General features: G+C 48.4%; 1 protein-coding gene across 3 annotated transcripts; it reads left to right on the forward strand.

Moving 5' to 3' along the window:
• Positions 1-9,032: 9,032 nt before the first annotated feature.
• Positions 9,033-19,992, forward strand: VPS4A (vacuolar protein sorting 4 homolog A). Of its 3 annotated transcripts, none has more exons than XM_052656066.1 (11): positions 9,033-9,209; positions 13,028-13,139; positions 13,251-13,398; positions 14,663-14,721; positions 14,924-15,043; positions 15,516-15,672; positions 16,199-16,347; positions 16,693-16,774; positions 16,993-17,212; positions 18,123-18,338; positions 19,048-19,992. In XM_052656066.1, exons 1-11 carry the CDS (start codon positions 9,189-9,191, stop codon positions 19,147-19,149), a joined length of 1,386 nt encoding a protein of 461 aa, XP_052512026.1. In that variant the 5' UTR covers positions 9,033-9,188; the 3' UTR covers positions 19,150-19,992. The 3 variants fall into 3 exon arrangements, with proteins under 3 accessions (XP_052512026.1, XP_052512025.1, XP_052512027.1); XM_052656065.1 differs by having other exon boundaries at positions 9,035-9,209; positions 14,660-14,721; positions 19,048-19,988; XM_052656067.1 differs by having other exon boundaries at positions 9,039-9,209; positions 14,660-14,721; positions 18,198-18,338; positions 19,048-19,977.
• The last annotated feature ends 2,374 nt before the right edge of the window (positions 19,993-22,366 follow it).

Consider the following 22,366-nt stretch of genomic DNA (forward strand, 5'->3'; position numbering starts at 1 on the left):
AACCACTGCTCTGAAAGCAAAGTTTTGCTTGTTTTAGGATTTTCTGATTTTTCTCTTTGGTAGGAGCCAAGGGGATAAGATTTCTTTTAAAAGAAAATCCTCATTTTAGCTGAAGCCATTTTTTATTGCTGACCAAATGTGCCTTTGGTGAGGGTTAATGGAGCTTTATTAGTCACTGTTTGAATAACTGGATATCAGTGCCATTCCAGGGAAGTCATCTATTCTAATTTTGAGGAACAGTCTTTGAGGTGGGTTTCCTTAATGTGGTATCTTTTCCAACTGGTAGATCTTCTGAAGCAAGATAAATCCCGTAGAGCCAGCTTGTTTAGAGTACACATCAGTGAAGCCAGCACACCGTCTGCACAAACATCATGTCGCATCGCTTTGAGCTGGGTGAGCCCAGGCAGGATCCAAGCCCAGGCCCTCTCCCTCCCGGGCAGCAGAGTGGCATCCGTCAGCACTGCTCACTCAGTGCTGGCTCAGTGATGCCTCCTGCAGTGGGCAGGGCAACGAGACGGTGGAACAGCTACCTGGGCTTCACTCAGCATCACCAGATGTCATCAGAAGATCACAGCAGCAGCGAAAGTGCTGGTTCTGCAGTACTGGAGAATCGCATTCAGCTTTTTTTACCTAATTATGAAGGAAGTATATATCTGAAACCATTTACAACAGTATAATAGCTATATAAAATGTCAGGGTTAGTACAGTCCCCAGATCCAAAAGAAAAGATAACATTGACTTGTCTGTTCTCTGTGCTCTCTGCAGAAGGGTCTAGGAATAGTTCTCATTTACTAGAGTCATCAGGAATGCCATAGAGGATGTGTGTACTGTGGAGGGTGTTGGAGGCTAGCAATCCAAAGATAGGAAAGAAGAAAAAAAACCACCCACAAATGTACTATTTGCAAAGAGCCATTTGGTTTGAGTGCAGACAGACCTATAGGCAGGAGGACATAGAGCAGACCAATGAGCAGAGATGGTTCAAATTAGATTTTGTAAACTCATTGTCTTCCCTCGCCCCATAAGTCAGTTCTCTCAGCTCCAGTCCTCAAAATGTTCTACTTAAAACTGGAAATTAAAATCTAGGCTAGAGTATAACTTTTAAGAGCTTTTCTTATGTTTTGAAATTTCATAAATCTAAGTTTGGTTCCATCTGGGATATGTTGCAAGTCAGAGAAGAAAGAAAATATCTTGAAGATCCAGCTAAGATTTCCGGAAACAGAATGTCAACACACAATACCCTCAGATAAGTGAGCTTAGACGCTTTTTGCAGTGAGAGTATTACTAATCTGAGAAGTTGAACAATACAGTCATATACTTCACAGCAAAGCCATTTGGTGAGGTTTTCTGTGTTAGTATGAAAGGCTAATAAGACACTGAGAATTTTTTCTGGGGGAACTTCTGAGCCACACTGCTCATTCCTTATATGAAAAAGATCTGTTAAAGAGGTGTGATTTAAATGTGGGCAGGAGAGGTAAGGCATTGTGTGCATTTCGGCTCATTTTGCTCAAGTTTTAACTGTCATAGCACCAAGATCCCTAGGGTTTCTTAACATCTTTTGAGTCTTGATGCGAAATGAAAGTATATAAGGGGTTTCCTTTGACCACAAGCACCCCCAAGAGCAAGAGCCCTTCAGCTGCTTGTTTAACAAATGTCAGCAGCTTTCCAATCATGGGTGACCAGGTTGTTCTTCAAGTAAGTATGTTTGTGGGACTCTCATACCACAGATGAAGTGCTTTTTATGAATGAGACAGCCTTGGTAAATAGGTATTTTGTATCAAGATGCCAAAATGTGGCAAATTATCTTCAAATAGTAACTGCAGATGGGCAGTTTTGATATTTCACCTCTTTTCTAGTACAGCTGACTTTTCATTTCTCTTTCATTTTGAACTAGGAAGACTGTTGAAGATGTGGTGGGCTTCCCTGTGTCAAGTGGAAGGGAGCCGCAGAGTAGCATCCCCTCATTCTGATGGACCCGTCCTGTGTCCTCGGGACCCACCTGAGGGTGTAGACGTTTTCTCCACATTCCACACAGATGCCTACAAGCAGCCAGCTGGGGTGTGAGCTTTCCTCCTCCTCATTCTCTAAAACTTCTCCCCTCCCTCTCCAAAAAAAAAAAAGGAAAGGAAGAAAGGCTCAATTATACTTTTTCTGGAAAATACAAGTCCTTTCCTCAAGTATTCAAGCAAACCTTACCTGGAAATTAGTATCTAATATTTTATATGAAGAATACTTTAATGTATGTTTATACAGTATTTATTAGGTAGTCATAACTGTAAACTCACCTACCTAGAAAAGTTTCAGATTAAATATTGGGACATGTACAGGAATCAAAAATATTACTTTGAAGGTCATTTGCCTATTTTAAAGCCATGTTTTAGCACCTTTTAGGCGAGGTGAAGTCTGATGGTGCCTATTCCTGTCATCTGTACTCTCACAAAGTTATTGAAAATTATTGCATGCGGGAGAGATCAAAGTGTTTATTTCCTATATTTTTATAAGTGGAAAAATCTCTCTGACCAACAAATGATTAAAGTTGTTACCTATTATTCTCTTAATTTATCATCCTAACAGAATGGTAACAAAGCTTTTTTCAGCCAATTACATGCACTTAGCTAATAAACCAAAATTTACTCTTTAAAAAAAATGTAAGCTGTGTGGAATCTGGACAAGACTACATTTCACTGTAAATGGTTTTGATGGATAAAAGTGTGTCCACTTTTGCAAAAAGGTTATAATGGATTGTTTTTAATTTTGAGAGAACCTCCAGTCTTCTTGTTTAATTTATATCCATATTTTTAAATTCAAATTATCTTGTAAGCTGCTATGCAAAATCTATTAAAAGCCCTACCTACTTAAAAAGTTATAAACATTTTTGAAGTTTTCAGGGAAGACCTGTAGACTTAAGCACTTTCTCTGCCTTTTTTTTTTGCTTATATCTTAGACACGCTGAATTATGTTCTTATTATTTTCACTGGTTATAAGCTATTGACTGTACATAATATTTAAACCATCCAAATAGCCAGCATACATTTCCGTGTCACTGCCATCCACTGTTGATGCCGTGAATGAAATGGCTGGTTAGAGAGCCAAAGGTCATTATTTTTTTCCCCCAATATCCAATGAAGAAGTAAAATGCCAGATCTGTTTCATCTCAAAGCATACTGAGATCTGCATATCTATGAAAGGAAGAGAGACTGATTTGGGATTCTGCTTAAACTTTAAGTTGTGTTTGATTATAGTCATATTCATTTGTTTTACTGATGTCTATCAGATATATTACATGCCAAGTGGTACTACATCCTATTGGAAATATCTTTCATTTAAATTTGAATTCTTATTATGGCTTTTTTTTTTCTCCATTAGATCAAAGTAGAGGAGTCTGCCATTTTCTACCATTCTGTGTTCCTATTTTAATTGCTTGGTGATCTAGAATTATTTTGTTATGCATACTGTCTTTAAAAACTGACAGCAGCAGTCTTCCCACCCGCACCCACCTTTTTAAGCTATATGTTTCACTGTGCTGGGCATGGAGACACTCATTAAATGTGTGATGACAGACAATTCTAAAATAATTATGCTGTATATCAGGATTATGTGGTTTTGAGCAATATAGCTACTTCTATGGTATAATGATATTAAGTGAAATTTATTTTACACTAGTAATAGACTACATAGGTGGTTGATTTGAAACCCTTTCCCTAAAGCACACACACACACACAAACATACTTCTAGCAGATCAGTAATTTCCAGTTAAGGTAAGGTACAATTAATAGACACATAGAACACATCTGTCTCTTCAACACTAGCTAAACTGCCAACTGGAAGAATGATTGTTATATATTAACTTTAAAAAATATCTTAACAAGATGTCGTCTTTTATAAACTTGAGCTGAATTTCTTGTCACCTCTGTTCTTACTTTCCACTTTAGCTGACTGAACCAAAGCTTATTCTGGTTTTAAAAGTAAATCTACCCTTGATGTAATGCATAAATATACCATTTATTCCTTGCTCTCCAATGAACATTTGATTGTATTCAACAAAAGTCTACCATATGACCTGTAATATTTGAATTGCCACAAAATAGATTGGTTGAAACTAAAAAGATGTAACAGAGAAATGATACTTCATTTTATTGTAAAATTAGGTATTCTGGTATATTTCTAACTTCTGAGTCCTGGAAGTACTTGGCTCAGTTTAATAATAATCTTACTTCCATGCCATTGATATAAATGCAAAAGTTTTGAGTCCCTCTTTAGCCTAGTCCCATATAGACCCTTGGAGCCTGATTATCACCTCTTCCAAGGTGACAGCAGTCCCTAATGAGTAGACAAAAGGTTCTTTGGGGCCCTAGAGAAATTTTTGAAATGACAAATCTAGTTAATTATATATTAATTCATGGATTCTTTCATCTAATAAGCATTTATTCATGTGCAGTTCTTCACAGGCACTCTGAAGGGTCCAAAAGAAAATTCCTGCCCTCAAGCAACACCTCATCCATTATTTCTCAGTCATACCATGCCATCTATTCATTAACCACCTCATATTTTTACCAAAGTAAACCTCCAGTTCTGCTCACCTGGCAAACTGGAAAGTGTTTAAAAGGATGCTCAGTCATTGGTCCATGCCAGCATGAAAGAACTCCAAGCACACTTAAGAAGGTTGGTCTTTTCATCATGCATCTTTTTTTTTTTAATGCAAAAGCAGACTTAAGTTTGGGAAGGAGAATAGTGTAGAATATTCTTAGTAAGGCAAATCACAACTATAAGTAAGCTCTATTGCCCCAAGTGGATCAATGAGAAAGTCTTTTTAAAGAAATACTTACCTATCAACAGAAGAGATCAATGTATATTTTATCTACTCCCCTTTGTAGATTTTGCTGATCCAATCATTTCCACACTTACAGCCTTTAAACATCTCATTTGCTCAAACTCCTTACATGTGGTAGATAGGCTGTTGCTTCATCTGATAAATCAAAATAATGAAGATATTTAAAACTTAGCAAAATTTCACTTACTCTAGAACACTTGGGCATTCAAACTCAGTAAAAAGGGCACCTTACAAAAATAAGGGAGGTTGCATGAGTTTTTCCATTTTTTCCTTCAATATCAGTCCCTTTCTATCCAGCCTGCTTCCCATCCGTCACTAGAGGCAGCCTTTCGGCCACAGCCTTTGTCATGCCCAGAGGTGCTGAGATGTCAGTGACTGGAATGGCATAGGGAACACAGTCTCCTGGGCTCCTTCTCCATGGTTTACAGTGTTCTGTAGTTGTGCACAGAATTTAGGTCATGCCTTTAATGTCTTGGTCTTTATACCACCCCCTTTGACAATCAGGTGCTAATGATTCTATTGGAACCAGCACGTATTGTGTAAATGTCTGTTCTGCGCAGGTTGGAAGAAGTGCTTTCCTTTTATCTCAGTCCTGTTCAGGTGGGTGTCAGTTACATTTTCTCACCTCTTGTTTTGTGAATTAATAGAAGTTAGAGGAAAAGAAATGACTTAAACTACAAGTTTGGGGTTTGGCACAGTCATCAATCTTGATGACACTCTTCATACTTTAAACCAAATCTTCTCTATCATAAGAACCAATTTCCAATTGTTTTTCTCTAGTTTGGACTCCAGTGTTATGTTTTACAGTCTGGGTAACACTGTAACACTGATGGGTTCGACATGATACAACCTGGGTACCCAAAGAATCTGTTTCCTTTGTGGTACCAGACCCAAGGTCTTTTAGAAACTAATGTGGCAAAACACCACCTATAAAGGCCTGTTTTGGCTGATCTGTGCAAACTCTGATTATACCCTCTTGTATGTATTCTGTCCCACACAACTCTCGTTTTTTAAGTATTAAGACCTAAAAAGCTAAGATAACACTTCTACAAGGAGTTAAAAGTATGTGATATTCTGGTTTTTCCCTTCCTTTTGGAATCCTGTATTTAAACAAGACGTCTTTTTAAGTATTGTTTAAAATTTAGGTCTCAAGTCTTCTGGCATTACCAGACTACCAAATCAAAACCCATGGTGTAAAACAGGGCAGTATTTGTGTTCTTAATAATGAAAAAGCTTTATGTGTACTCTGTAAGTATAATGCATAGACAACACTTTCCCTTGAGTTGCACATCAACACAGAGCATTGTACATTACAATGAAGTTTGTAACTTAAGGGTATTATATATATAAATACATATATACCTTTGTAACCTTTATACTGTAAATAAAAGAATTGCTTTTAGACTTGTTTTTTCACACTTTTTAACATTAAAATCGTTTCAAACTTACAGGAAAGTTTTAAGAACAGTACAAAGGGGCTTCCCTGGCGGCTCAGTGATAAAGAATCCACCTGCAATGCAGGAGACACAGGTTCGATCCCTGACCCGGGAAGATCCCACATGCCAGTGCACCACAGCTGCTGATCATGTGCTCTTGAGCCCATGCACCACAGCAACTGAAGTGCATGTGCCTAGAGCCTTGTTCTGCAACGAGAAAGCCACTGCAATGAGAAGCCCGCACCCCACAACATGAGAAAGCCCAAGTACAGCAATGAAGCCCCAGAGCAGCCAGAAATAAGTAAATCTTTAAAAAAAAAAGTAAAAGGAACTCCTGCATCCCCATCACCGGCATTTCCCAATTGTTAACATTTTGCCACATTTGTTGCATTACCCTGTCGTCTTTTTCTGACATGATGCTCATCACCCTTAAATTCTCCAGTGTGTACTTTGCAAACACAAGGACACTCTCCTGTACTGCCACCCTGCAGCCCTCCCAATCAGGAAGTCAACTTTGGTTCAGCACTGCCACCCATCTACAGACCCCGTTTAATAGGGCCAGTCTTCCCAGCAATGAATGTCTCCATTTCCTTCCTGGCACAGGATCCTATCCAGTATCACATGTGTTTCGTTGTCACATCTTAGCCTTTTCTGATGCCATTTTTAAATAGATTTAGGGCAACTCCAAACTCTTAAAAACTTAGTTTTTGTTTTAGTTCTACCACTGACCATCTGTGTGACGAGAACTTAATCACTGGATCAATCTGAGCTTTATCATACATTCAGTTGCACAGAGGAAAGTGAGGTGAGAGTTTCTCAGGGATCTTGCTAGGAGATCAGTGTTCCATTTATTTTGGCATCAGTCACTTTGTGTGATATCTCAGCATAATTTTGCCCTGGCCTTACCTCTCTAAAATGTTACTAACCTAAACCTTGTTTTTATTCCTCCTCCTCCACACTGTTCTTGCTCTCAACCAAGAAGCTCCTTAAAAAATTGCTCAGAACCCATTCCTTGGCGTGAGCCAGTCTGATTTTATGAAGTCGTATGGGCTAAGCAGAGTTGACTTACTGGTCCAAGCTTGGGTTTACAACAAATGTCACACTCTCAGCGTCATCAGAACCCAATAGAGTAAAGTGCTGTGTGAGAAAACAAATTATGCAGCCACTGTAGAGGACAGTGTGAAGGTTCCTTAAAAAAAATAGATTTACCATATGATCCAGCAATCCCACTCCTGGGCATATAGCCAGAAAAGATGAAAACTCTAATTTGAAAAGACACGTGGACCCCAATATTCATAGCAGGACTATTCACAATAACCAAGTCATGGAATCAACCTAAATGGCTGTTGACAGAGGAATGGATAAAGAAGATGAGGTACATATATACAATAGAATGCTACTCATCCATAAAAAAGCATGACATAGTGCCATTTGCAGTCAAATGGAGGAACCTGATGGACCTAGAGATGATCATGTACCTTCCAGGTGACTCAATAGTAAAGAATCCACCGACAATGCTGAAAACGAGGGTTTGATCCCTGGGTCGGGAAGATCCCCTGGAGGAGGAAATGTCAACCCACTCCAGTATTCTTGCCAGGAAAATCCCACGGACAGAGAAGCCCAGAGGGCTACAGTCCATGAGGCCACAAAAGAGTCAAACACAACTTATAGACTATACAACAACAACGACAGAGGTGATCATACAAAGTGAAGTCAGAAAGAGAAAGACAGATACACTACTTATAAGTGGAAGCTCAAATGGTACAAGTGAATATTTACAAGACAGAAATAGTCATAGACATGGAAAACAAACTTACTAAAGCAGGAAAGGGGGATGGATGATAAATTAGGAATTTGGGATTAACAGATACACAAATTGTCACCTCTATACATTTATAGAGTTGCCGCCCTTTATCACCTTTGTTCACTTGAAATGATTTCAAACCACCCTTACTCTCCTCAAACCACAGGCCTTCCACTTTCTCTCCCTCTATCAGCAGATTCTCTTTTCTTCTAATTCACCAAGAAAACAGAAGGCATCCAAAGGTACTCTCCTTACGTCTTGTTATCTTCTGCCCAGCCGAAGTAGGCATCTATCTTCTCCGCTCCCACTTTACTGTCTGCAGCCAATCCACCCACCTAGGCTTTGGTCCCATTCCCATTGGCTAGCTTTCTTTACTGGATTCTTCCTATTGGTTTTTAAACACGCTGCACTTCTGTTAATAACCAATCTGCTATGCTTAAGATCTCCTGGGTAGAGCCTCCAGCTTTGGAGACCTAAGAAAATCACTTTCCTAGGGAGAAAAGTAATATAAAGGAAAACAGAACTGGCTTTAGACAGAGCCACTGGCATCTTAATAACAGTAACCAGGGTCTAAGACCCAGTGTGGGGTACACTGTTTACATTAGCTCGCTCATTCATTTCCTCCAAAAGGCAGACAAGGCAGATACTAATTGTTATTATTAGTATAACTTATTAAACATCAGGAACCCAAAGCTCTGAGAAGTCAGGCTTATTGTGAGAGGAAAAACCTGCCCAATAGATGATGATTTATTTCAAGTGGGATGCAGGACTTGATTTCATTCCAGTGCGATTCTGGCCCCGCCCCTGGGGGGGGACCCAGTCTCGCCCCGCCCCCGACACGCCCCTTTGCTCACGCCCGGGTCCCACAGCCTCGGCTGAGAGCTGCGGCCTGCAGTGCCGGCCGTGGCCGCCGGGGGGCAGCCGCACGGCTCTGGCCCGACCGCTCTGGGCCGCGCTCCTCGCTCGCCCTCGGACTCCGCTCCGGCTGCGAGCGGCCGCCCTCCTCGCGCCCACCGCTGACCCATCGGGCTCTCCGCGCCGGACCAGCTCCTCGGCTCCCGGGGCAGGACCGAGGCCGCAAGCAGCGCCGCGGGGTGTGGGGCAGACCCAGGAGATGAAATGACAACGTCAACCCTCCAGGTACCTCGGCGCGGCCCAGCCCGGCTTACGGAGGCCGAAGGAGGCGCGGCGGGGCCTGCGGCCGGGCGGGCGGCCTCCTCCTAGCCGCGGCCTCGCGCCCCGGCCCGGTCGCTCTGTGCCCGTTTCTCTTTTCTCGCGCTCTGAACCATGGGTCGCTTCGCGTTTAGAATGCCTGGCCCGCTAGACCGGGCCGAGCCCCGAGGTCGCTGTGTGTAGCTGGCGACCCGGGGCTGCCTTGGGGATCAGCCTCACCCGGGCCTCACAAGAGACGTCCGGCAAGCTCGGGCCCGCGGTCGGGCTGCTGGATCTCCCTTCTCCTCCTGCCTCCCTTCGAACAGGCCCCCGTTCCTTCCCCGGTCTCCAATTTCCTCTTCTCGGCCTAAGACCCTTCATTCATTCTTTGGATCGCGTCGGGTGGTGCTGGGGTGGCGCCACCTGGATGCATGACTGACCCGTCCTCCAGGTGCTGCCGGCCCTAGCTGGGCAGGAAAACAGGAGCGCGCTCTTGTCTCAGGCCTGAGTTTGAATCTCGGTTCTGCCCCTCACTAGCATGTGACCTTGGGCTCGTTAGCTGATCTTGGAGTCTCGGGTTCCCTGTCAGTGAAATGGGGTGATGCCCTGTAGGGTTGCTGTGATAGTGGCTCTAGATCGAGTGATTCAGGTGAGGCATTCTTAACACAATGTCAGCAACATATTAAGTGCTCATTAAGTGGTGACAGGTACAGTGCTTCGGGGAGTTGGGCAAGAGGTCGAGGAAGAAGAGGCATTTGGGTCGGTAGTCAAAGAATGGGGGGATGGCAGATACCAGCAGGGATAGTTACTCCAGGTGGAGAGAAAGAGGGGAACAGAGGCATGGAATACAGTGGGTACTAGGCCAGGAATTTGCTGGTGTCCAGAGCCAAACCTTACCAGCTACCAGTGGAAGCTGTTATCACAGGGGTGGACCAACATGGCTTGCAGATCTCACCTTCCTAGGGCTTATGAGCTAAGAATGCCTTTTCCTTTTTTTTTTTTTAAAGGAAAGCTTTATTAAGATATAACTCACATGCCATACAATTCACTCATTTAAAGTGTACAGTTCAATGCTTTTAGTATATTTAGAGGCTTCCCTGATAGCTCAGTTGGTAAAGAATCTCCCTGCAATTCAGGAGACCCCAGTTCGATTCCTGGGTTGGGAAGATCCGCTGGAGAAGGGATAGGCTACCCACTCCAGTATCCTTGGGCTTCCCTTGTGGCTCAGCTGGTAAAGAATCCACCCACAATGCGGGAGACCTGGGTTTGATCTCTGGGTTGGGAAGATCCCCTGGAGAAGGGAAAGACTACCCACTCCAGTATTCTGGCCTGGAGAATTCCATGGAATGGACTGTATAGTCCATGGCGTCACAAAGAATTGGACATGACTGAGTGACTTTCCCAGAGTTGTGCAGTCATCGCCACAATCACTTTTAGAACACTTTCATCACTCCAGAAAGAAACGCTGCCTCCTTGAGCAGTCACACTTCTCCAGCCCCCAACTGTCTATTTCTCCCAACCCTAGGCAACCACTAATCCATTCTCTGTCCCTAAGCATTTGTCTATTCTGGACATTTCATATAAATGGAAGTATGTATCATAATATGTGATCTTGTGTGATGGGTTCTTTCATTTCTGAAAAAAAAAATTATTTCATTTTATTTTTTGGCTGTCCTGGGTCTTCATTGCTGTGTGGATTTTTCTCTAGTTGCAGAGAGCAGGTGCTGCTCTCTGGGCACAGGCTTCTCATCGTGGTGGTTTCTGTTGCTGCAAAGCACAGGCTCTTGGGTGCAAGGGCTTCAGCGGCTGTGGCTCCCAGGCTCTAGAGCACTGGCTCAGTAGTTGTGGTGCCCATCGCATGTGAGATCTTCCCGGATCAGGGGTCAAACCCCATGTCTCCTGCACTGGCAGGCGGGTTCCTTAACCACTGAGCCAGCAGGGAAGCCCCGGTTTTTACATTTTTAAGTGTCTGGGAAAAGGGATGTTTCGTGATATGTGACAGTCATGAAATTGAAATTCCAGTGTCTGTAAAGTTTTATCGGAACCCATCCCTGCTCATTTCGTTTACGTATTGTCTCTGGTTGCCTTGGGGCTACAAAGGCAGAGTTGAGTGGCTGCAACAGAGATTATAGGGCAGGAGAGTCTAAAATATCCACATTCTGGTCCTTTATGGAAAGTTTACCATCTGTTAGCATGTCTTTGTTACCCTTTTCTTTCATCCTTAGCCACACCTGTTACTAGAGATTGCACAGAGCTGACAGTTTTGTCGCCTTTCCCTCCTGTTAAGCAAAACTGTTTTGACTCTAAATTGCAACTCGCACCCCTTGTATGTGAAAAACTATGTATGGTTGCCGGAAGCGGTGAGTGTGCTCTGAGGTGCACTGAGGATCTCGGGGGGCAGGGGTGGGCCCGCTTTGCTGCCTGAGAAGCAGAGCATTCCTATAGTATCTCTCTGAACCCCCCTTTCAAAAAAGACCCAAGCAAAGTGTGTAGAGTGGAAAAGGCCAAGGACCTGGAGGTGTGTTCTGGAGATGAGAAGCCGCCGGTGACAGGAACACCCCGTTTCATGTCTGTCTGAAGAGAGGCGTCGCGGAGGACAGTAAACACATGAAGTTTGTGTTTAAGCTGATCATCCGGGAAGGTTCAGGGCTCCCAGCCATCATCTGTTTGTAAGGAGTATAGGGAGCGAGAAAACAGTAGCTTTTCCATATCTTTTCAAGCTGGTGAGATTGTGTGACATCAGCCTGGCCTGACCTGTCCCAATCTGTTAGTTCTGTAGAACTCTCTGTGTCTTTCTGAGACTTCGTATTTTCAGATGAGAAAGGGCTGCACAAAGGCCCTGGGCCCTGCCAAGAGCTAGTCAGGAGGCTTATTGTTCGCTGTGTGGCCAGTGGTCTCTGCCTGCCTGCTGTCTAGTGCTGTCTCAGTTTGAAGAGGATAATTCTGGTGGTGCTTCCCAGCTTGGTGAAGCCATGGTTTCTAAAACTGGATGTGTAGGTGTGGGGCAGCTGCCTGAGAGATCCAGCAGGCTTTCAGTTCGGTCCAGAGCACAGGCCTGTGGGATTTAGCAGGTTCACAAAGACACTCTTGCAGAGTTCTTAGGAGGGTCTGGAAGCTCACTCCCCACCACTGGCAGCACATAGATGCCTTTGAAGTACGCAGGCACTTTTCTTCCTCGAGGTATCCATGTATTGAGTCACGTGGCTAAGCATCCCTTCCCTAGGAATCAATTTTAAGGAAACTGTCTTTTCTTTTGAGCCTAGAGAAGTGAGTTGGGCTAATACAAAAAAGTAGAGATCCCTTTAAGATCCCTTTAAGTCCATATCATAAAACTGTCAGGTTGATGAAGGACTTTCCTAGCTGGCTGGGTCCTTTCTGGACCACAAGTTCAAGAGCAGTTTCTGGCCTCCATGCTGACCAGCGCAGCAATCAGTTGGTTTTGCTGTTTGCCCTGTTGCAGGCTCTCAGTCCAGCTCTATTTCTCTTTCCCCTGAAATTGCGAAATAGAAAGTGAACTCTCCTTTTGAGCCCTAACCTGAGATACTTGATCAGGCTTCCTTCCGCATGACTGAGAAGGCAGTTGCTTTTAACTGTATGAGTGTATTGTGGAGTGGGACAGCTGTCTTTTAAAGCTTCCTTTCAAGGCCTTTGTAGTTGATGTTGGACAAGTAGGCCAACATAAAGGTCTGCAGCTGATGGATTCCCGGGCCTGGCAATATCTCTTATCAATGTACTCCTGCTACCCAGAACCCAGGGGCTTTCTGGATGTCGTGGGAAGCACTGGGTTGTGTGTTTTGCCTTTCCAGAAAGCCATTGATCTGGTGACAAAAGCCACAGAAGAGGATAAAGCCAAGAATTACGAGGAGGCGCTCCGGCTGTACCAGCATGCCGTGGAGTACTTCCTGCACGCTATCAAATGTGAGTCCCCCACAGGGCCCTCCCTAGCCTCAGAGCCCCGGTGAGAGGAGGGCGGGCACACGGAGCTCACAGGGCCCCCCCCCCCCCCCCCCCGCGGTGCCCCTTCTGCAGATGAAGCACACAGTGACAAAGCCAAGGAGAGCATTCGAGCCAAGTGCATGCAGTACCTGGACCGGGCGGAGAAGCTGAAGGATTACTTACGAAACAAAGAGAAGCATGGCAAGAAGCCAGTCAAGGAGAATCAAAGCGAGAGTAAGGGGTGAGTACGGAGGAGTGGAGGACCCTCGGGGGCCGACACCCCTGCGAGCAGGGTCCGTTTCCTGCGTCGCTGTCATCTTGGTGCTGTCCTTTGGGGAATTCTACTTGTAATAGAGATGATGCCTGCAGCTGCCTTCACCGAGCCCTTTTTTTTGTTTTTTTTCACTTTTTTTTTTTTTCCCCACCAAGCCCTTTACAGGAAACATACATCCGTTGTCTCACTAGATCTGTATGGAAAAGCTGTGGGCAGGGTAGGGGGTCAGCCCTGGACTCTGCAGCCAGACTGTCAGGATCCAGCCTGGCTCTGCCACTTCCTAGTCGTGTGACCCTGTACAAGCGCCATGACCCTGCTGGGCCTGCAGGTTCCTCATCTGTAGGAGGAGGAAGGTAGTGGGACTTCCCTCCCAGTGTTGCCCTAAGGAACAAATGAGATAATGCAGGAAAAGCCCGGAGAAGAGAGCTTGGAGCACAGTAAGGATCAAATAAGTGCCAGCTGTGTTATCAGAGGTTCTCATCTTCACGTGATGGACAGCGGCAGGCTCAGAGAGGTTCAGGGATGGCTGTGGTCATAGAGCTGTTACTTGATGGAGTCTGGACCCAGACCTGGGGCCTCTGTTTTGGACTCTACAGCCAGCGTTCCCTCCACAGCCTGTCACCTCGCACCTGTGGTTTGAGCACAAAGGCCAATGATGTCCTGGAGGTGAAGGGAGGGTGCGCAGCCCAGAGCTGATGGAGTAGGATAGAGAAGGGTGACGTGTCAGCTCTGCCCCCGACCCCCGAGGGGGGAGCTCTGCTCCTGGGTTGAGAGGACCCGCCCAGGGGCCTGGAAGGGTTCTGAGGATGACATGTGACTTGTGTCCAGATCAGGCTCAGCCCTGGAGACACAGCCACATCCTGTCCTGCTGGGAGTCCCTGTGAAAGGCCAGGGGCAGCTCCCAGCGCTTGCCCGGCTGCTCTTGAAGTCCAGCCAGAGCACAGGGCCCCCACCGGCCTTCTTGAGAGCGCACACATCTGTTCTCTGCCCTTCATGAAGAAGCGAGAGTTGGTGAGGAGAGTGTTTCCTGGAGGATCCAGAGGGGATTGCTGACGACGTGTAGCCCCGACATCCTTGGGGTGCCTTGTCTGCGGACCTCTCAACCACTGTCAAGAAAGGAATGTGTCTGTTTAGTACCAGGCTGGCCATCAGAGCCTGGCCTCGCTCTCTGAGCCTCCTTGCTCGCTGCCTCTCACTCCAGCCTGTTGTCTTCTGTCTCCTTTCCCAGCAGCGATAGTGACAGTGAAGGGGATAATCCAGAGAAAAAGAAATTGCAAGAGCAGCTGATGGGTAAGCAGCCTGAGGCCCGTGGTGGTGGGAAGGGGCGAGGGTGGTGGTGGTGGGTGGTGGTAGGTGGTGGTGGGTGGTGGTGGTGGGTGGTGGTGGGTGGTGGTGGTGGGTGGTGGTGGGTGGTGGCGGGTGGTGGTGGGTGGTGGCAGGGACCCCCAGATGGGTCAGGCTCCAGGTCGAAGGCTTTGTCTTGGTCCTGCAGGTGCCGTCGTGATGGAGAAGCCCAACATCCGGTGGAATGATGTGGCTGGGCTGGAGGGAGCCAAGGAGGCCCTCAAAGAAGCTGTCATTTTGCCAATTAAATTCCCGCACTTGTTCACAGGTAAGAGTTAAGCCACTTTAGGCCTCAGTGCACAAAAGTCAGGCTTCTGAGAGCTCCAGCTCAGGGCCCCCGTGATGCAGACATCCCGGGGGTAGGTGGCAACTCGGTTCCCTTCGCCCCTAGCAGGCGAGGTCCAGGGCCGGCTTACCGTGCTCACCTACTCCTTGGCTTCTTTCCATGTCAGAGACACTTTTGTGACTAGAACTTTGAATCGTTCCAGTGGTAGACAGGGTCAGGAACGAGCGCCAGCCAGCGTCACTTTGCCGGGTCCCAGGGGTCAGGAGCCAGGGCCAGGACCAAGCAAGCTCTTGGCAGGTGATTTAGTTGCCTTGACTCTTCTGCTCCTACAGCAAAGTCGTCTCGTAGAGCTTTTTATTCCCGGCCGTATTTACTGTGACTCCGGCCCCTCTGCTTTTTCTTCTCCCTTTCCCCAGCCAGGAAGAAGCTCACTCAAGTTCATTCTTTCTCATAGGCAAGCGTACCCCTTGGCGGGGGATACTGCTCTTTGGACCGCCCGGCACAGGGAAATCCTACCTGGCCAAAGCAGTGGCAACGGAGGCCAACAACTCCACCTTCTTCTCTGTGTCCTCCTCAGACTTGATGTCTAAGTGGCTGGGGGAGAGCGAGAAGTGAGTCCACCCAGGCTCCGCTCCCACGGCGGCTGCCGTGGCTGCTCACGGTCCGGCTTCCCTGCCCTTGGACTCGCCTCCCAGAGGCGCCGGGAGAGGGGTGTCGTTAGCTTGTCAGGTGGGACACTGTCCTGACAGAGCCAGCCGAGACTGGAAGGTCACTGGGAGCCATGAGTCCACATGAGGGGAAAGGAAAGGCACTCACAGTAACTGGGTTTCAGCTAAGTGTCCTCCGTTGGGGACTTTATACAGTTAACTTATTCCCTATACTGGCTCCCATTTTGCAGATGAGGAGACTGAGGCTGAGAGGAAGGGAAGGGACTTGTCCTTGTTCAGAGTTAATGAGCAGGGCTGCCAGGATTCAGGACTGATGCTGAGGCTTGCTCTTCCTCCCAGTGCAGGGCTGCCCAAGGACTTGTTACTACTGCTTTTTCTGTCGACTCAGCCTCTCCAAGGGAAGGGCGAGAGGAGGGTGGTGCCAGGGGCCTGGGCTGGGCCGGGATCCCACCTGTGTCTCCCCTCACAGGCTAGTCAAGAATCTGTTCGAGCTGGCCCGGCAGCACAAGCCCTCCATCATCTTCATCGACGAGGTGGATTCGCTCTGCGGATCCCGCAACGAGAATGAGAGCGAGGCTGCCCGCAGGATCAAAACGGAGTTCCTAGTCCAGATGCAGGGTGCGTGCCAGTCCCGGGCCCCCTCCCCACTCCCTGCCCCACCTGAAGCCAGCCCTGGGCTTTGGTATTTAGCTGCAGCTGAACCTGACTGCTCTTACGGTGGAGGGACTAGCAGAGAAGCAGTTCTTAACTCCCTCTCATTGCGGCCTTGGCCGGCCGCCTCTCTGCCCCTCCCGAGGTGGGCAGGGCTGTGGGGCTTGTACCCCAGTAAGCCTTGCCAGGGCCCTGATGGGGGTATCCGGGGACAGCTCCAGTTCAGGACACAGAGCCCCCAAGGTCCTTCACCCCGGGTCCTGACTGAGCCTGGCAGGTGCTGAGTTGGTGTCTGTTTCCCTTTGTCCACAGGGGTGGGGAACAACAATGATGGGACTCTGGTGCTAGGTGCCACAAACATCCCGTGGGTGTTGGACTCGGCCATTAGAAGGAGGTGAGTCTTCCCTGGAGGAGCCCAGGGCCGAGGTCTGTCTCCAGCCGTAGTCTGCCTGCAGCTGGCAGCGGGCATGTTAGCTGGATGCTGTTTCTCTGGCGGTTTCTCCGAGTCTGCAGAGCCCTTAGTGAGGCTGGCTTCTGGAGGGCCTCCGAGCCTCTCCGTTGAGACCATCCCACCTTCCGCTTTCAAGTCCTGCCGTGTGCTTGGCTCTCTAGGTTTGAAAAGCGAATTTATATCCCATTGCCGGAGGAGGCTGCCCGTGCCCAGATGTTCCGATTGCATCTGGGGAGCACTCCTCACAACCTCACAGAGGCTAACATCCACGAGCTGGCCCGGAAGACAGAAGGCTACTCGGGCGCAGACATCAGTGTCATTGTGCGGGACTCCCTCATGCAGCCTGTGAGGAAAGTGCAGTCAGCAACACACTTCAAAAAGGTGAGCGGGCCCACAGGGAGCCACTTAGAAAGTGTCACAGGAAAGGGGGTGTTGGCTCTCTGGCTGCTTGGGTGACAGCACGTCTTGGGAGCCGAGGTTAAGTGCCTTCAGGGGCGGGGCTGTACCTGCTCCACGACCCCCGCAATGCTGGCTTGAGGGCAACCACCTCAAATCGGGTGATGCCAGAGGACAGGGGGCCGTGACCACCACCCCCGCCACCTGTGCCAGCCCTGTGCTAATGCTTGTGGTGGGCCCTGCTGCGTGTCTGAAAGCGAGGGGCATAAAATGGCACACCATGCAGAGGAAGTGCATGCATGTGGTAGATGGCTGTCAGGGTCACTGCGGGCACTGCGGGCTCTGCTCTGCGTGTTGGGGAGACACCTGTGACCACAGCCGACGGAAACCCTTACCCGAGCCTCATTCCTAGTCGGGGAGACAGACAGCAAAGACTCCTTTCTTAAGGGTGATGGGGGAAACAGCCAGGGAGGGAGGTCTGATGTTCTGCGATTGGGAGGGGGTGTGGGTAGGTTGCACCCTTAATGGATGGGGCACCCTGGGTGAACTGAGTCAGGAATTGAAGGACATAAGCGTTGAGCCCTGGAGATACTTGGGGAAATGTTGTCAACGGAGCAGGCAGCCTTTGGTTGGAAAAACACTTGACGTCACCGCGTTCATGGTGAGATTTGATGGAGTTGATGAGTTAAGGAAGCTTTCTAGGCCTTTGGGTCACAGATTACGGTTCTGGAGAACAACAGCTGGAACAGCATGCTGATCGCAAACCTCTGAAATTGGATTTGGAGCCACCCAGACTCCCAGAGCCCGAGAGTTTGAAGGGGCCCATCAGTCAGATCAGACTGCTGACCTAGAAACCCAAGCCTTCGTCCACATCACGCTGTCACTTTCTTCTCAGGGCTCAGAAACCCGAGGTGTCCCCAGATGCCAAGGGGCAGCCCCTCCAGCCAGTCAGGCTCCTGTTTGGTTTCAGGTCTGTGGCCCTTCCCGCACCAACCCTAGCATTATGATCGATGACCTCCTGACCCCATGCTCTCCGGGGGACCCAGGGGCCATGGAGATGACTTGGATGGACGTCCCTGGTGACAAACTCCTAGAGCCTGTGGTTTGCATGGTAAGTGGCTGGCTGGGAGAGAGGACTACAGAGAGCCCAGGAACCTAGGGGTTTCGGTCCAAGCATAAAAGCTGCTCCTCCCCTTCCATGTTCTGTGCTGTGTGGCTCCTCCTAGGCAGAATGGTCTTTGGGGCTCTGGAGCTGGCGCTCCTTATACCAGACCCAGTGGGGACCCAGGATGGAGGCCGTAGTGTTAGAATTGTATCTTCTTCAACAGGAAGAGTAAAGGCCAGGTGAGGACTGCTTTTTTGGTCCCTTTGAGGTTGGCCTTCTTACCCAGAAGGAACCAGTAACTGTCTTTAACACTGTTGATTTGGTGTGGTTGCACAGGCAGCCACTCAGCTCACTGTTCCTGGCCTCTCCTTATCTCAGCCTTGCCAGTGGTCTTGCCTGTCCTGTGAGGCGGTGTCAGGCAAGATCACTGGGCCTGGTGTGGTGGGCGTGCACTTACAAAGAGCTGCTCACAGGAGTTGAGATAACAGGAACTTAAAATTCCCTCAACCGGAAGTAGGCCGTCTAGAAATGTCATGGGTTGCCCCAGGAGGCCTTCGGACAGAAGCCAGGCAGTGGGAGTTCTGCATCTGGGACTTGGGGGTGACCTCAGAGGCAGGGCTCTCCCACCCCTCTTCCCAGCCTGGACTGTGTGGGACTGAGACTCAGCTGGGCGTGGAGCCCAGCCCCCCTCACCTGCCTGCACCTCTCTTTGCAGTCGGACATGCTGCGGTCCTTGGCCACCACTCGGCCCACTGTGAATGCAGAAGACCTCCTGAAAGTGAAGAAGTTCTCAGAGGACTTTGGACAGGAGAGTTAAAAGCTTCTTCACTTGCCTGATGGTGAAGGTGGGAGGTTGATTGGGGTCAGTCCACGGTACTCCCCAGGTCAGTGGCCACACAGAGCTCCAGGGCTCGTCCCAAGGCCGCTGCAGCGAACCCCTGCTGACTGGCCGTCAGTGGGGGAGCAGGAAGGAAGGGCCTCCCCGCCGCGGAGTCGCAGAAGCACATACGGTACCTGGGGTGTACTGGCTCTTCCTGCTTCCTCCTCCTCCTCTTCTGGATGCTCACCATCTCCTTGTCCTGCCCCTTCCCATGGTGGTTTTTTAAGCCATTCTTTGTTCCCCTAAATTAATGCTGCTTGGATTTTTGACTTGTTTATAAATTTAAAACCTGCCCGAGGCATCGGGGAGTGGGAGCGGCCCCGGCCTTGGAGTTGGCGCAGCGGCCCTTCAGAATGGCTGCCCAGTGCCCCCCGCTGCCCCTCCCTTCCAGATCCAAGTATTGCTCCGAGTGAACAGAATGGCTGTTGCCCGGGGTCCCCAGTCCACTCTGCCTCTATGGGCCACGAGTAGAGCCAAGCCATTCGCTTCCTCCGGGCCCCGAGTCCTCCCTGCAGGAGGAGAGGACGGTTTTTGTGAGCACAAAGCTGTGTAGATCAGACCGAGGGAACGCAGTCAGGCCGGTGTCACTGCTGCCTCTTTTTAATCCCTCTGAAGGTGAGAACACTGAGGCCAGCCACTGCCCCGGGCCCCTGTCCTGGAAGCGGGCTAATAAACCCTTTCCATTTCTTGACCCACCTGAGAGTGCTCTCATCTTTGACTCCTGTCTGGGGGCTCCTTGAAGGCCACACTTGCTTCCCCTAGAAAGACCCTCTGGTCTCTGCTCTCTTCTCTTCAGTGGAGCTGCAAGTAAACAGGAATGTCACCAGTGGCTGCAGTTCCGGGCCTGTTCTGTCGCGTTCACGAGACCTTTCTTCCCCCAAGGCCTTGGAAGTGGTGGGTGTGTTTCAGGGACCTGGGCAGTTCCTGTTCAACCTCCAGAGGAGAGGCTGCAAGCTGAGAGGCCTGTAGTCTAGACACGGCCTGCAGTTGTGCTTTGGTTTGGTCTGCTGCTAACATTTAAAAGTCAAGAGCTGACAAAAATTGAGATCTCTGGCTTCTGAAGCAGACTAGGGAAACACTGGCCCTGCATCCAGGGTCTGCCTTCTTCGTCAGGGGACTGTGCCCCTCCGGCTCACCCTCCCCACCCGGACTGCCTCACTCCTTGGCATTTCCTGTCCAGCCCCAGTGGCCCCTTGAGTTTGTGATTCCTGGAAGTGAGGCAGCCGCGGCTCCAGAGCTGGTGGCAGGCCTGGGAGTCCTGTCTGAGGGGCGGCAGGAACAGCCTGGGATCCAGTTGCTCTAGCTCTCCTCCCCCTCCCAAACTTAGTGTCAGTATCTTCAACCAGAATGGCCCACGACTGATGAGGCGTGGTTTCCTCTTGATGATGTTAGCATTGCACTGTGGTGTCTCTTTGTCTGGGTAGAGGTGTCTGCTGAATTGAGCCAGCTTTTCCTCAGTTTTATGAAGGCTTCGGCACAGTGCTCCTCTCCAGGGCAGTGGGCCAGCCCTGCTCTTGTTACCTGGAGCGTCAGCAAGCCTGACCTCCAGATGGTGCTGTGCTGGGTCGGGGGAGCTGTGTCACTTGCTGGAGAGTTTCCACATCATGTTCCTGATTAGTTAGTTATGGACCCTCAGCCACCAGTTACCATTTGAAAATACCATTCAAAAACTAACTACTGGCCACCCCCTCCCTGTACTGTTTCATTTTAGTCAGTTGTGTTTCGTTACCTTTATTTAAAACGGAAGGCCCTTGCCTTTTTTTTTTTTTCTTCAACCTGCTTCCTTCTTGCTGCTGCTTGAACACATTGGCAAGTCATAGGGGTTAGCAGAAACTGGAGGGCTGCTGGGGCTCATCGCCACAGTTCTCATCACAGTTGCCCTGCCTTCCCACTTCTCTCTCTACCCTGAGTGACAGGGCAAACACTTGTCTTGTTCGCTGCTGAGGCTGGCAGTGGTGATGCTCAACATGGCTAGTAAGTGCAGAGGAACTTCCTTCCCTAAGCGCTTACTCTGCAATTCACTTCCTCCCTACCTGGGGATTCCATTCTTAACCCTCTGCCTACACTGACTTACACTGTGGAAGCTAACTTCTAAAACTTTCATTAGCTCAAGGCACTGAATCATGTGTATGGTTTTGCAGCTGATCTATCTGCCCAAGTTGGAAGAGAGTTTCTTCCTCGTAAAGGCAAGGATTTGTTATCTTTGGGTTGTACTGTCTTGGGTTAATGATCAAATCCATCCTTGTTTATTATAACCATAAATCTCATCTATTGTCAGCGACAGAATCTCAGGCTTTCCCCGAGGTCCACATTGAGCAGTCATTTTCTTTTGGGCCTTAAGTCAGAAAGTGTCCAGCAGATAACTACCAATCTGTATAACAAAGCCATGATTAAGGACTGTTAACCTCAGGGCCTGTAAGGAACCTTCAGAATGTTTTAATGCCATCCTGCAAGGGAAAGGAGGCTCACTGAATCCTAATTTTCCTCAGGAGCCATGTTGTCAGTATAAATGAGAGCTTACTACAGATTCCGAGAGGGCTGAGTCTGTCCTTAACCTCAGGGCAGCACTAGGCCCTGTTCCTCCCTGAAGTGTGATGGACACAAAGCCAGACTTGGCGGGCTTGCGTGGCCTCACACACCCCAGACTTGGCTGTTTAGAGAAAGCACTTGGGGAGAATGGGTCTTTGCTGGGTCGTTTGATTAACTACTGTTTAAGATACATTTTCTCTATAAACAGCTTACTGGACTTCTTACTATACCTGTATTTGGATTTTGGAGGACTTCAGTAAGAGTACCTGCATGGCAAAACTCAACATAAAAATGAGTTCCTTCACCTCTTGTCAAAGCTCTGACAGAATCTTAGAGCTAAAACCGTGGTCACCATGACGCTGGTTTATTTTTTCAGAATAAGTGTGGTGACGAGGAAGCAGATATTCTGCTTCCTATTTCTGCCCTGATGGTGACAGGAAAAGGCTCATTGCTCCTTCTCAACTACAGGCAGTCCCCACTTGTTGAAACCACTTTGCACTGCTTCACTTCTATGAAAGACCTACATTAGTACCTGTTTTCACTAATGGAAAGAAACTTGAAGAGGACTTTCACTTTTACAAAAAAAAGGCAAAAGCTAAAACACCATTCAGCTTCTGTTTTGCAG

The sequence above is a fragment of the Budorcas taxicolor genome, chromosome 18, assembly GCF_023091745.1.
Source record: "Budorcas taxicolor isolate Tak-1 chromosome 18, Takin1.1, whole genome shotgun sequence".
Classification (NCBI taxonomy): domain Eukaryota; kingdom Metazoa; phylum Chordata; class Mammalia; order Artiodactyla; family Bovidae; genus Budorcas; species Budorcas taxicolor.